The sequence below is a fragment of the Capricornis sumatraensis genome, chromosome 4 (assembly GCF_032405125.1).
Source record: "Capricornis sumatraensis isolate serow.1 chromosome 4, serow.2, whole genome shotgun sequence".
Classification (NCBI taxonomy): Eukaryota; Metazoa; Chordata; class Mammalia; order Artiodactyla; family Bovidae; genus Capricornis; species Capricornis sumatraensis.
This window is the reverse complement of record NC_091072.1, coordinates 88740106-88754155: the sequence shown is the minus strand read 5'-3', so window position 1 is coordinate 88754155 and position 14050 is coordinate 88740106. Positions and strand designations below refer to the sequence as shown.

Sequence of the window (14050 nt, the reverse complement as noted above, 5' to 3'; positions counted from 1 at the left end):
GTTTCACTGTTTAGAGTAAGAAGTCAAGCCCTCTTGGGGAACTAAGGTCCCAGAAGCTGTGTAGCACAGCCAAAAAAGATTAAAAATTTAAAACAATAAGTAAGATATCAGCATGCTTATGGATTTCTCTAGCAGTACCCACCTGTTTCAGTACAGGTGAGGATGTAGGAAATACTAAGTGTCAGATCATTATTTCCCAATATATACGTATTTCTTCAGAGGCATTAAATTGCTCTAAACAAAGGAAGACAAGGTATGAACTGCAAAGCGTTTAATGAAAATGTTTTTCTTTTACAACATGCATAATTTCACATCAGTTTAATAGCAATTAATTCAATGCTTGCAAACTCATCTGCCTCTGAATTTAGTCATAATGCATGAATTTAAGCTAATAAAACTAAGGAAAATCAACAGCTCATCTAATCCTTCTTTATATTCCTCAGGATCAGCAGGATGCATAAATGAGTTCTTTATAAAGGCTAAAATAGGTGGATGTATCAATTGTGAGTTTATTTTTAAAAAGCTGTGTAAATGCAACATTTCTACTAAAACATTTAAACCAAAGGTCACATTTATGAAAACAAAATTCCTGATTGGGGCTGTTCCCATTTTTAGCCATTTGACATTCTGCTCTTTTTGACTGAACAGATGATAGTTCACATGCCTACACAGGTGGGACTTTGCCTAAGATCCATTTACCTAGAGATATTCTTTTGTTATATTTTCTTTAATATTAGGGAGTAGTTATATCATTCAAGATTAAGTCTGGGTTATCCCTTTGAAGAACTAAATGTACTAGAGATATATTTGATAATGAAGATTTTAGACAAATATTCACCAGCATTCATTCTGTTAGCAAGCTGAAAAATCTTATAGGCCTAATATCAAACAATAAACATGTGAGGTAAACATCAAGCCTCTTAGAAGAAAGACCACGTGCTCCTGCTTCTGTAAAAACATTATTTGTTTGAAAGAGTGCTAGTATAATCTTTCACTCAACTGTTATTTCTTTAATATGAAAAACAGACAAAATGAGCTGAAGATGAAAACTCCACGGTTACACTCTGCAACCCTTAACATAACTCGTGAGATCTCGGTTTTGACAGTTGTTTTTCCATGCCACCCTATGAAGAAAGATGAAACAAATGATAATAAGATTGAAACATATCTTCATTGTGTTATACATACTTCAAATCCTTTGTGAGAACAAAATAGTTAATCAGTACATGAAATACAAGATACAGACAGATCCAAGTGTTGCTTATTTATTAACTGGAGACATGTATACCAAGGCCTTCACATCTCCCCAAGGCTTCACTAGAGCACAGAATGCTGAACACAAATGTTGAGTCTTGTGTAGTCCACAACACAACTGCAAAGTGTATTCCATATTTATTTACTTTCAAAAATAATTTCAAGAGATGACAAAGAATTGGTAGAGTGTGGAAAAACTTAAAAACTCTGGAATTCCTTCAAATAAATTGAGGTTAAAGTAGATTGTTTCTATGTAATACACTGTTTAGCATAAATCTTAATGTTTTAGATTTTCAATTTTCAATTCCCTTGGTCTTAGAGAATATTCCCACACTTTTCTCATAACAGTAAGATAAAACTGCTCCCTACCCTCCCACACACACCTGTTTTTGGCCACACCACATGGCCTGTGGTATCTTAGTTCCCCAGGCAGGTACCAGATCCCCTCCTCCTGCATTGAAAGCATAGAATCCTAACCACTAGGGAAGACCCCAGATCTCTCCTTTAATGCTTAACCCATATCTTGCTCTGTGAAGGGAACTTACATAGTGTTGAAGGTTCATTATACTTGAAACACAAACAAACTCAGAAAAAGAAATCAATCAGATTTGTGGTTACCAATTGTGGGTATTGTGGGTGGGGGTGAGGGGTGGGGAACTGGATGAAAGCATTGGAAAGTACTACAAACCTCCAATTATAAGATAAGTAAACAATGGAGATGTGATGTACAACATGAGGAATATAATTAACACTGCTGTGTCTTACATATGAAAAGAGATTAGAGAATAAATCTCAAGATTTTTCATCACAAATTTTTTTCTTCTCTTTCTTTAATTTTGTTTTTTTAAATTTATTTTTAAATGAAGGATAATTGCTTAACAGTATTGCATTGTGTTTCTTTAATTTTGTATCCGTTGAGATCATGGATGTTCACTAAAATTACTGTGATAATCATTTCATGATGTATGTGAGTCATTATGCTGTACACCTTAAATTTATGAAGTGCTGTGTGTCAATTACATCTTAACAACACTGTATGGAAAACAAAAACAAAAAAAGAACATACCATGCTGTAATGCCTTGCTGACTGACAATCTTCTTTGCACATGCTACAGCTTGAGTGATGTCATCTTTCAGCAAAGCTGAAAAAGAGGTGGTGAGAAATGAGGACAACGTTCACAGAAATTCATGTAAATTTTAGGTTCAGCCAGCTTTATTCTCTTAGGCTGAGGAAAGAACAACTAAAATTATCTTTTTAAGAGTCCCTGTATCTGTGAATATTGGGAGAAAACTCTCTCTCTCCATTCTATCCCATTTGGCATGAAATAAAGCATTCTGTTTTTCATTTGCCAAAGTCATTGGAAGCTCTGGAACTGTTAACTAATATGATAGAAGGTTCTTTTTTCACTGGACACTGTGAAAACAAAACAAAAACAAACAAGCAGAAACCAGTCTAGCAGTTTTTTGCTCAGCAGTTGGAAAATTTATTCCAAAAAAAGAAAAGTAATAAGTGAGGTACCCAAGATGTATGTATTAATACAGAGTTGGATTAATACAAATTAATAAGATTGATATTTGTTGAGAAAAATGATATTGTGTAATAGTGAGCAAATTGTAAAGTAGTAAATATAGTACAATTTCATTTTTGTTGAAGCATATTGCTTACATGTTTGTATGTGGGTACAGATGTAGATTATATAGCTTTTTACATTCATGTACGTGAGTGATGTGTATTCTGAAAGAAGATGTGGATACCACAAGTTACTGTGGTCATAAGCCTCTGGGTAGTAGAACTTTTATTCAATGATCACAGATTATTGTATAATACAGATAATTTTTTAAACTAAACTAACTCTATATAAAAGATATGTCTAGAAACTAATCTTCTTTATTAGGAATTTTAATATTAAAAATGAAACAATATCAAATTTGCAATACTTCTCCAATATTTTATGCAATAAATATTGCATGTGCACACGTGCATGTGTGACTCTTTGCAACCCCATGGACTATAGCCCCCCAGGCTTCTCTGTTCATGTTGATTTTCTAGGCAAGAGTACTGGAGTGGGTTGCCATACCCTCCTTCAGAGGATCTTCCCAATCTGGGGATTGAACCTCTATCTCATGTCTCCTGCATTGTCAGGAGGGTCCTTTACTACTAGCCCCACCTGGGAAGCCCTAACTATTGCATATGTTATCTCAGTTTTAAAAGGAACTCAATAGAACATTTGTTTTACTCCACTTAAAAACAAATCCATATATTAACTTGTTAGAATGACAGTGATTAAATAGGAAGTGTATGTTTTAGATATGCAAACTAAAGAATTAAGGAATGCAATGTGATAATGTTTCTAATTCACTTTAAAATCACTCAACAAAAAATACCCTACTATATAATATATACATAAAAGAAGTAAATATGACAAAGTTGAAAAAAGACCACACAGCCAAATTATCCCTAAACCTCTCCCAAACCAGGTAAATTAGTAGGAATGGCATTGTTCTTTACAAAGCATCAACATGTCCAGTTATAATACAGTGATAGATCATTCCAACTCTTGTATGTCAGCAAACAGCAACCTTCTATGATACCAGCTTTTTAATTTCTTACTTAAGAAATTATGAGGTAGGTGATAAAGCAGTTTCTAGAAGTTAAGATGGAGTTTTTCTGGGTCCCTCCTGAACTCTTCAAGACCTTTTCATTTGTACTAAATCTCTCTTCTTATAGGTACCACCAAATGGGCCCTGTGCCATCACTCAACATTATCTTATCTTACCACTGCAGGATACACCACAGCCATTAACTGCTTTTGGGGTTTTGCCATCATTACACCACCATTTGCTGTTGATTTGAAATATCCCATAATCAGTGCTTTTGCTTCCAGGATTATAGTTTATAGCTTGTGTGTTATAATGGCTTTCTCCATAGGCCAAACACATCCCTGAAAAAAAAATGTATTATTAGTAATAAACAGCAACATCATATGACTTATATTTCATAGCACAATTCTATTTTACTAATGACTTATTTTAGGAGGATAAAGATATATTTTACTTGTAAATATTTTAACATTTGGTGTTAGGAGCCCTTAGGAGAATTCTTCTGTTAGCAAATCATTTGCTAATACTAATGAAACAAGATAACACGTTGTAAAAAATATTAAACTAGCTGTGTCTTCCATTGCTCCCATGCCCCTGGTAAGATTGAGCCTAGAATAGAAAAATCAACAGAGTGGTTAAACGGGTTTGGTCACTAGCAGCGATGCATATGCTAATGAAAAAATCTTTGTACTAGGAAAAATAAGGATTTACTAGGAGAAAGAAAATTTCTTATGATACCTAAAGGTGAATTTGGATACCAAATTACAATCCAGACAATAAGAATCATAGGACAGGAAAGACTATGTCATCCATCCATCCGTCTAGCCATTTGCTCATTTATTAAAAAATAGTTATGGAGCAGAACTGTCTGAATTCACTCTGAAAAATACAATGTTGACATTGACAGGTATGGACTGAAATACAAGGGAACTTTTCCTTAGGGCACATCTTGAATTCTGTGGAAGAAAATGAAAAATAATTAATGAATCAGAGTCAGAATAATAGAATGTTATCTCATGCTACATTTCAGGGATCCTTATGTAGATATTGACTGAGGAGAAATAGGTTCCTATAGTCCCTGTTCTAAGAGTTCAATGTAATTTTTTATAAAACGTGGCTGTTAATTACCGGGCATCATGGTAGGGGGATTAAAAATAACAAAAATACTGCCTTACGCTTGCTTGCAGAACCCAGATTCCAAGCTGGAAATGGCTGAGGGCTGAAGTATATCTTGTAGTCACCCTACAGGTGCCAGCTGGCAAGTTCAGCGGCACTAGAGGAGTACAGCAAGACCTGGCATGCTTAGAATGGTGTAGAATTTGACCCTCCCATGCCTCATTCCTTCCCTTGGTACGTCTGATTCTGACCTGATGTTTTGAGCCATTGTAAATGTACAAACCCTTCAAGAAAAGAAAAAAAAAAAAAAAGCCATTCACTCAAAGTCTCTTTCTTCTTCTTCTTCCTCAATTTGTATCTGTTCTACAGCTGGCTATTTGGAAGGATGAAGAATAGTTAACTTACAGTTTGCCAGGCTGACTCCCTTGTAGCCAGCCAATCCAAATTTCTTCAGAGTTCTGGCAAGCTCACACTTCTCAAATTTCTTGCCCTGGACAGCAACAGAAAGGACGAGAAGCCCCAGAATAAGGAGAGCCTTCATGTTGACAGAAGCCAAATGTCCAAGTTGACCAGGTGAGCTGGACTTGGTATTTAACATCTTTCCACTTCCTTCTTTTCTGACCATTTTGGGAGCTCCACCCTTGGAGACATGAGGAAAGCAGGGATTGTTTATTGCTTCACTTACACTAAAAGTTTTGATGTCCTAAGAGTTAATTGCAAGAAAATAATGAAATGATATAGCTTGAAGACATTGCTCAGAAAGAAGTGGGATTAGCTCTATTGCCCAAAGAGGAACTTCCTCCTATTTTATTATGAATTTGAGCAACTAGGAGGAAAAAAAAACCTGAATGAACATATTACACAATGGAAAATGTGCTCCCATCTTTGATTCACATTCATTTGCATTCAGTTTTTTATGTGCTTTCATTATGTTGTCTTCATCTTTTTCACTTAGAATTATTTTATGTACACTTTCCACAAAGAATGTGACACACTGCCTGTTGTTCTGATAGGCATATAGCTTTTAAAGCACCATGTTGATCACGGATTCCTATACTGACTCTTTTGGTTGTTTCTCAGTTCTTAATTTGTAAATCAATATTTTACTGTTATAAGTAAGCCTCATGTGGACATTCCTAAGTCCTTTCTGACAATGTCTTGCTTCACTTTTTCATGTTAGAACATAAAGAGTCATTGTAAAGCAAGAAAACAGTATAGTAAAACCTACAAAAGAATAGCAGAATCATGCCACCCCAAAATCTTCCCCTTTGGCACAAGGATTAGTTTGAGCTGAAGGCAGTTGAGAAGAAGCAGATTCAAGAAAAGTCCTCTTCCTCCCTCTATTTTCCTGGAAGTAAAACATAAATTTGTGCAGGAAGTAATCATTTAAAACACTAGACACTTATCAACCCCAAGACAGCACCTGAGGACTCTGCAAAAGAGCCTTTACTGACTAGCTATTATCTTCCATTATTTTCTAATGTATTTATTGTCCCACAGTTCCCAACTCTTGGAAGCCTAGTACTCTGTTCTCTGACTTGTTGCTCACTTAAAAATATATTGTTCTTTGGTTAAGATAATCTGTAAGTCCACATTCTAGCTTTCTCCTTGAGTTAGTCATCCCTGCATTTCTTACAAGTATACATGAGATGTATATGTTAATATACTTGTTTACTTTTCTCTTGTTAATCTGTCTTTGGTTACAGAGCGCCAGCAAAAAACTGAAAAGGGTAAAAGGAAACACATGTTTCCTCCTGTACAGTTTCTAGTGATGAGGATGGGACTGTGAAAGGCTGAAACACTCCACTCTCCCTGGAGACTGCAGTTGAGATAAGGGATAACTGACAACAGACCAGGAGAAGGTAAGAGATCTTACCATGTCAGTCTCGCAACTCTCTGTCTATAGTGCCTAGTCAAGAGAGAAGGAGAAAGATTTCTCTTTGTCCCTTTCCAAATTCACAGTGGCAGGAGAAAAACATTTGTGAAAATGGATATTGAATCATGACTCTTGTGAATCTGATTTTGGTAATCAATACCTATGGTTACTGATTCTTGGCCTCCCAGATGGAGTCATGTTCTCCTTTATCATAAGGATGAAAAACTATAAGATGAGATTCTCCATTTGTTTTGTCTTCTGTATTGAGAGCTTGGTTTTATAACCAGTGAGAATGCGCCCTCTGGTTTCTGCCCCTTGTGGGGTACAGGTTTCTGTCACACTTGCATCAGCAGCCAGCTAGAAGCCTAAGGCATGAAGTGACAGGCAGCATTCTCTGTCCAAACAAGCTGGCTCTCAGGGAAGTGTGTCTTAATAAAGTGTCCAGATTCATAAGGGGCCTTTTTGGTCTCTACCTTCGTTGCCTGCTTCTGAGGGGAAAAGTCCCACAGCATTATCACTTTGCTGGTAACCCAGGTTAGGAGGTCAGTGATTTAAGATGTCTCACTTTGTGAGAGATAGAGGTTTATTTGTCACCTGAGACAAGGAAGGTCTGTGCTTTCTTAGGCTTTCTCTGCAGAGGCTCTGCATCTTGAGAAGGCTACATTTCTTAGAGAACACCACTTGTATCCATGGCTAAACCCTAATATTGGTTTTAAGCCATAAAAATACTCACTGGTTGGAGTCAGAACTGAAATAGATATAGTGAAGATTTGGGCTTTTACACCTAAAAGATTTTTTACGTTTTATTTGTTTATTCACTTATTTATGTGTAGCTGCTCTGGGTCTTCGTTGCCGTCTGCAGGCTTCCTCTAGTTGCTGCTAGCGGGGGCTACTCTCTAGTTGTAGTGGGTGAACTCGTTGCAGTGGCTTCTCTTGTGACTGAGCATGGGCTGCATCCAGGCTCCCAGGTTCCGTAGTTGCAGAGCGTGGGCTCAGTAGTTGTGGCACATGGGCTTAGTTGCCCCACGGCATGTGGAATCGTCCCAGATCAGAGGTCAAACCCATGTCCCCTGCATTGGCAGGGTTCTTAACTACTTTACCACCAGGAGGTCTCTAAAAGGATTTTTTTTTTAAGTTTATTTATTTTATTTCTGGCTGTCCTGGGTCTTCATTGCTGCGTGAGCTTTTCTCAAGTCGTGCAGAGAAAATGCTGCTCTCTAGGGTGTGGGCTTCTAATCCTCATCGTGGTGGCTTCTCTTGTTTGGACCACAGGCTCTGGGGCACATGGGCTTCAGGAGTTGGGATCCATGGGCTCAGTATTGCAGGTCCTGGGCTCAAGAACATAGGCTCAGTCATTGTGGTGCACAGGCTTAGTTGCTCTGGAGCATATGGGATCTTCCTGGATTAGGGATCAAACCCATGTCTCCTCCATTGGAAGGCGGATTCTTTACCACTGAATGACGAGGGAAGCGTGCTAAAAGGATTTTTAAGGGAGCTCTAATCTTAAACAAATGTCCTCTTGGTACCTATAGGAAGATCAGATTAAAGAAGAAAGAAAGGAAGAAGAAAAAAGAAGAGAGAAGTATATACAGAATACTTTGGCTGTATATATACGAAACACTTCTTTAACATGTTTAGGAGGGGAAAATCAGAGAACCAAATGTCAAGAACTGCAGATGGCACTCAAGTTGGTGTGAAACTTATGGAAATATTGATAGTGAGGAAATAGATTTGACAAAGGTCAAAAAAGTGCATAGAAAGTCTTGATAGACTGTCCCCTCCTCTGTAAGCTGACCCCACCAGGTCCAGACCTTCCCATATTTGGGACAGGTACTACAGAAAAAAAATGATTGAGCTATCTTATCCAACCATTAAAGAAAAGAAAAACATTATGGTAATAATCCTAGATTTCTGGTAATAGGCAAATATGCCTCTGTGTTCCTTTTTCGAAATTCTTTCTTAGTCCCTTGGAAATGTTGACCTTACCATGCCTTTGAAATGTAAGCATCCTAAGAGGTAAATGTTGGCTAAAGCAAACATGGAACTGGGAAAAGAACAAAAAAATGAGAGACAGATTTTTTTAAAAAAACAAATTGCTATTTGATATTTCCGTAAGCTCTTTCTTCAGATTTTGTCCACAGCCTCTATAAGATTATCTATTAAAGACAAGTAAAAATTTTTTCCACGAATATTGGTAAAATGCTTCAGCCATCTGAATGCGTATACTTAACTTGTTCCATCCTGCAAGAAACACCGTTTAGATCCAGCTATTCTTTTATAATAGTTATAAGAAATAACTACTCTACTTTTACTTTAAACTTCTAAACCATAGAAGTTTCTTTCTCACAGCTCTGGGGGCTGGGAAGTCCAAGATCAAGGCACCAGCACATTGGATTCTTCTACAAGTCCTCTTCCTGGTTCATTACCAGTGCTTTCTTGCTGTTCTTCACAAGGTAGAAGGGTCTCTGTGGGGTCTGTTTTAGGATCACACGAATCCTGTTCATGAAGGCTGCACCCTCACCACCTGAGAACCACTCAAAGGCCGCACCTCCGAATATATCATCTTTGGGGCTTTAGGATGTCAACATCTGAATTTAGGGATAATACAAATGGAATATAGCTACTCTTATAAAGCTATTCTTTTGTAAGTTCATCTCAAGGTGTAGTGGGAATGTTTGGGAATTTTAAATCCCTCAAAATGTGTTAGCTTCCTGCCCTAGCAATTTGCTACCAGTTGATAATGGTTTAAATGAATATTCTTATGATGCAAGATTAGTTCTCAAGAATTTTCAGTGTTCTGGGACTCTGTCTGGTGATCTTAATCAGGAGTCCTGGGTTATTGAAAAAGGGGAGTCTATTTACAGGTCTTCCTTGATTATGGTGAGGTTACATCCTGATAATCCTATTGTAAATGAGACATATAGGAAGTCAAAGAATGTAGACTATACACCTAACTGACCAAACATCATAGTTCTGCCCAGCATACCTTAAACTTTCCCGGGATAGATATATTAGCCTACAGTTGGGCAAAATCATCTAACACAAAGCCTATTTTAAAACAAAGTATTGAATATCTCATGTAAAATATTGAATACACTTCTGAAAGTGGAAGACAGAATGGTTTTCTGGGTACAGAATGGTTGTAAGTATATTGGTTATTTACTCTTATAAACAAAAAATATCACTAGCCTGGGAAAAGATCACATTTTATATTTTCTACTCAATGCATACCACTTTCATACCATTATAAAGTTGAAAAACCTTAAGCCAACATGAAGTTGGGGACCTTCTCTACTGTAATAGCGAATTCAGACAGTGCTTGCCATGTTCCAGGCGTTATTCTGAATAGCTTAATATGTATTAGCTCACTTAACCCACCTTGAAAAAGGTATTGTCAACATTGGTATTTTACAGACGAGGGAACATAAATTCACTGAAGTCCAGCAGTTTGCCCACAGCCCCTCTGGGTGTGAATAAAAGGCCCCCCTGCCTGTCCACCTGCTTTTCCTGTAAGCTCCACCCAACACTTCAGTAAAATTACCTGTTAAATGCCCATCAGAGTGCCTCTAACAGGAAGTTCATCTGAAACAGACCAGTTAGTAGAGTTAGGATCTGTGGGAAATGGAAGGACAGGCTTGATGTCAGAGTGCTGTATCATCCTTTTGCCGTTGCTATTCACTTAGCATTCCATTTAAGTGATTATTCTAAGCTACAGAGAAGGAGACGCCTACCTCTGTTTTTGTATATAAGGTTCTGTTTTCTGCAAGAAAATGATGGGGCAGATAATCAAATAATGTGTTCGTTGTGCTCATTTTTAGTATGGGAATTCCCTGGATCCAGGAAAAGAATAGCTTCAGGGAGAAGTCACAGTTCCCAGGAGCCACCAAATACTTGCAAAGGCTGGAGTTTTACTTCCTCATCAAGAATGAGCCTCTCTAAAGAAACTCAGGAAACTGAGTATGCAAACTCTTGAAAGTATACACTTGTCTGGAGTGAATCAGTACTTGCTTCATTAAGTGCTGAGTTAAGAAAACAGCTTTTATAAGGATTGGGGGAGATATGGGGCAGGGGGTTGATGGTGGAGATGGTGCTCAAAAGGAGTGGGCAGGATAAATAACTGTCAAGTGAACTGTATTAATTCCATCTGCAGGTTTTTAGCTTCTGATTTTTGTTGGATTTGAGGAAGTTTTGGGGGTTTGGTATCATTTTGGTTTGGTTTTCAGCAGATCTTTCTCTTTAATTCTACAAGATTAGAATGACCAGGTAGAGGACAGACCTCCCCCTACTAGCTACAGTTTCTGATCTTAGTTATGGTTTCCAAAGTTCTTTGTTACTCACTTGGTGGCTGCTGAACTTAGAAAGCTCCTCTTCTACTTTCTGAGAAAGGTGAGAATTGCATTTTTACAAGTTCGCACGCAAACAGAAAACATCAGGAGTCTGTAAACGTCATAGAAGTTGGGTTTTGGCTTTGTGTCTGGGAGGGAGTCCCTTTATCCAGGAGAGTTGGTTTTGATCTTTCTAGGCAACGAGGCTTACCGTGGATGCTCCTCTCTCTTCAGCAGCCACAGGTCTGCTTGTGGCCTGGTGTGTGCAACCCCTACCTCGCTTTAGCCACCCCGTGTGGACACAGGAGATTAATTAAACCCTGTGCAGTTCCTTTTCTCTGAAGAGTTCTAGGAGACTCTGCTCGAGAGGGCGTTCTGATTTTCAAGTGAGAGAAAATTTGCTAAACTTCTAGTCATTCTGGAGTAGCACCCTGAGGTGTCTTGCCACAAGTCAGAATCTTTGACTTCTGAGGCGATAGCTTAAATTCAAATCTTTTTCTTGCATGTGTGATCTCTCAAGGAAAATGTTCCAAGTCCATGACTTATAGGTAAAACTGAGCATGTCACTGAATGCCTGATTAATAAAAGATGGAGGCTTCCCTGTTGGCTCAGTGGTAAAGAATTAGCCTGCCAATGGAGGAGACGCAGGTTTGATTCCTGGCTTGGGAAGATCCCTTGGAGAAGGAAATGGCAGCCCACTCCAGTGTTCTTGTGTGGGAAATCCCACAGACAGAGGAGCCTGGTGGGCTACAGTTCATGGGGTCATGAAAGAGTCAGACATAACTTAGTGATTGTAACAACAGCAACGATGAAAGATGCTTGTCTGAGAATTTACATGGCAGGCTTAGAAATCCAGGAACTTGACTGTCATCCTTCAGAAAAGCCCAAGGCCTCATTGCCTTTGTTCCAGACAAATTTTCTGCAGGCGTTTGTGTGTTTGGGAAGGGTACATGCTTCAAGGAAGACAGTGTGCAGGGTGTGGGTGAGGCCGGGAATGGTGTTTCTGTCCCTTGTGTCACGCCTGTGTCACCTTCGTGCCATCCTCCACCCCTGGCTTGCTTTTAAAATTTCTGTTGTTTTGCAAGCAAGGTGAGCCAAGCAGAGGCACTGTAGTTCTTAGGGGGAAAGTTCTATGTAGCTTTTAGTTCGGAAAAGCTGGTGTTTAAGATCTGTTGGATCATACTTCAAGACAAAAGTGAGGTAATTACCCAATTTCTTTATGGACCACTTGCAGAACTACTGGAGGTGCTGACTTTTGAAAGGAAGATTTTTCTGTACCTCACCCCAAAGCTGCTACTAAGCCCTGAGAATCTCCTACTTTATCAAGCACCCATGTTTTTTCAGATACTAATAACTGTAAATCTTAGAGCTCTTCAGAGTATTTCATAGACTGAAGAGGTATGTCCAGGTACACAGTTCTCTCTTGTTACACAGATTACTTCCACAGTTGAGAGCAACGGCCAGCCTGCAAAGAGACTCCCTGCCCTGCCTCACTTAGCCCTGGAAAGGATAGTTCTATGTATATGTTACCCTGTGCCCTGCCCATGGCTAATTGGATTTTAGTTAGACCTCAGTTACAAGGCTGTTGATCAATTAGACTTTCTTACAATTTCATGTTAAGAAACAAAGCAAATGTTAGTCTGTGATGAGTACTCATAAACCGGAGGACTGAATGCACCAGTGGGCCTTGTGTCAGGGGCAGAGAGAAGCTGCAGACGAATTTAGCCTCTACCACTGGAGAGCTTTGCCCTGTCCAGGTACCTACAATCAGATAGGTTTTGGCAAAAGGTTTGTCCCAGTTTCCCTTGGTAAATCAGGTTTGGTCATTATATTAGTCATACATTGCCAAAGCTAGTTACAAAGTTTTTTTCTTGGGATGAGGATGTTAAACACGTACTCTGGGCAGATTTTAAACATGCAACAGAGTATTGTTAACTATAGTCACTATGCTGTACATTACATCCCCATGACTTGTATTATAACTGGAAATTGGTACATTGGGACCTCTTTCACCTACTTCTCCCACTCTCCACCCACTTATCCCACTTCTGGCAACCAACCATCTGTTCTCCCTATACGAGCTTGGTTTTCTTTCCTGTTTAATTCCGCATATAAGTGAAATCAGTCTTTCTCTGACTTATTTCACTTACCATAATGTCCTCAAGGGGTATCCACATTGTCACAAGTGGCAAATACATTTTTTTTAATGGCAGAAAAGTATTTCATTGTATGTATGTATTCTATTGTATTTGTACGTATTCTTCATCCATGCGTCTATTGATGGATAGATAGATATTCTTCTATACCTTGGCTATGATAAATAATGTTGCAGTGAAAGTGGAATTTCAAATTGATGTTTTATTGTTTTCAGATAAATACCCAGTAGTGGGAATGCTGGATCATATGGTAGTTGTATTTTTCATTTTTTGAGAAACCTCCATACTGCTTTCTGCAGTGACGATATCCATTTATATTCCCACCAAGAGTGCACAAGCGTTTCTTTTCCTTCACACCCTTGTTTGTCTGTGTTTGTTTTTTGTTTTGGCCATACCACACTGCACAGCTTGCAGGACCTTAGTTCTCAGACCAAGGACTAAACCCAGATCTCTATGGTGAAAACACCGAGTCCTAACCAATGGACTGCTGGGGTGGCCATTTTAGCAGGTATGAGGTGATATTCCAGGGGTTTTGATTTGCATTTCCCTCATGAGTAGTCGGGCTGAAAATGTACCTGTATCTTTTCATGTACCTGTTGTCCATCTGTGTGTCTTCTTTGAAAAACTATTCACATCTTCTGCCTATTTTTTAATTCTTTGGTTTTTGCTATTAAGTTATATATATTCTTTACATATTTGGGATAGTAACCCCTTCTCATCTA

At 38.4% G+C, this 14050-nt stretch overlaps 1 protein-coding gene across 2 annotated transcripts in view; it reads right to left on the bottom strand.

Annotated features, from left to right (window-relative positions):
- Window positions 1-367: 367 nt before the first annotated feature.
- The window catches only part of LOC138077682 (lysozyme C, tracheal isozyme), a 73903-nt gene continuing 60220 nt past the window's right edge, over window positions 368-14050 (bottom strand). For both annotated transcript variants that reach the window (XM_068969800.1, XM_068969799.1), the window contains 4 exons: window positions 5377-5611; window positions 4032-4196; window positions 2321-2396; window positions 368-1124 (listed from right to left, as the gene is read on the bottom strand). In XM_068969800.1, coding sequence (XP_068825901.1) covers window positions 1058-1124; window positions 2321-2396; window positions 4032-4196; window positions 5377-5596 — 528 coding nt within the window. In that variant the 5' untranslated portion in view covers window positions 5597-5611 and the 3' untranslated portion in view covers window positions 368-1057. The remainder of the gene's footprint in view (window positions 1125-2320; window positions 2397-4031; window positions 4197-5376; window positions 5612-14050) is intronic.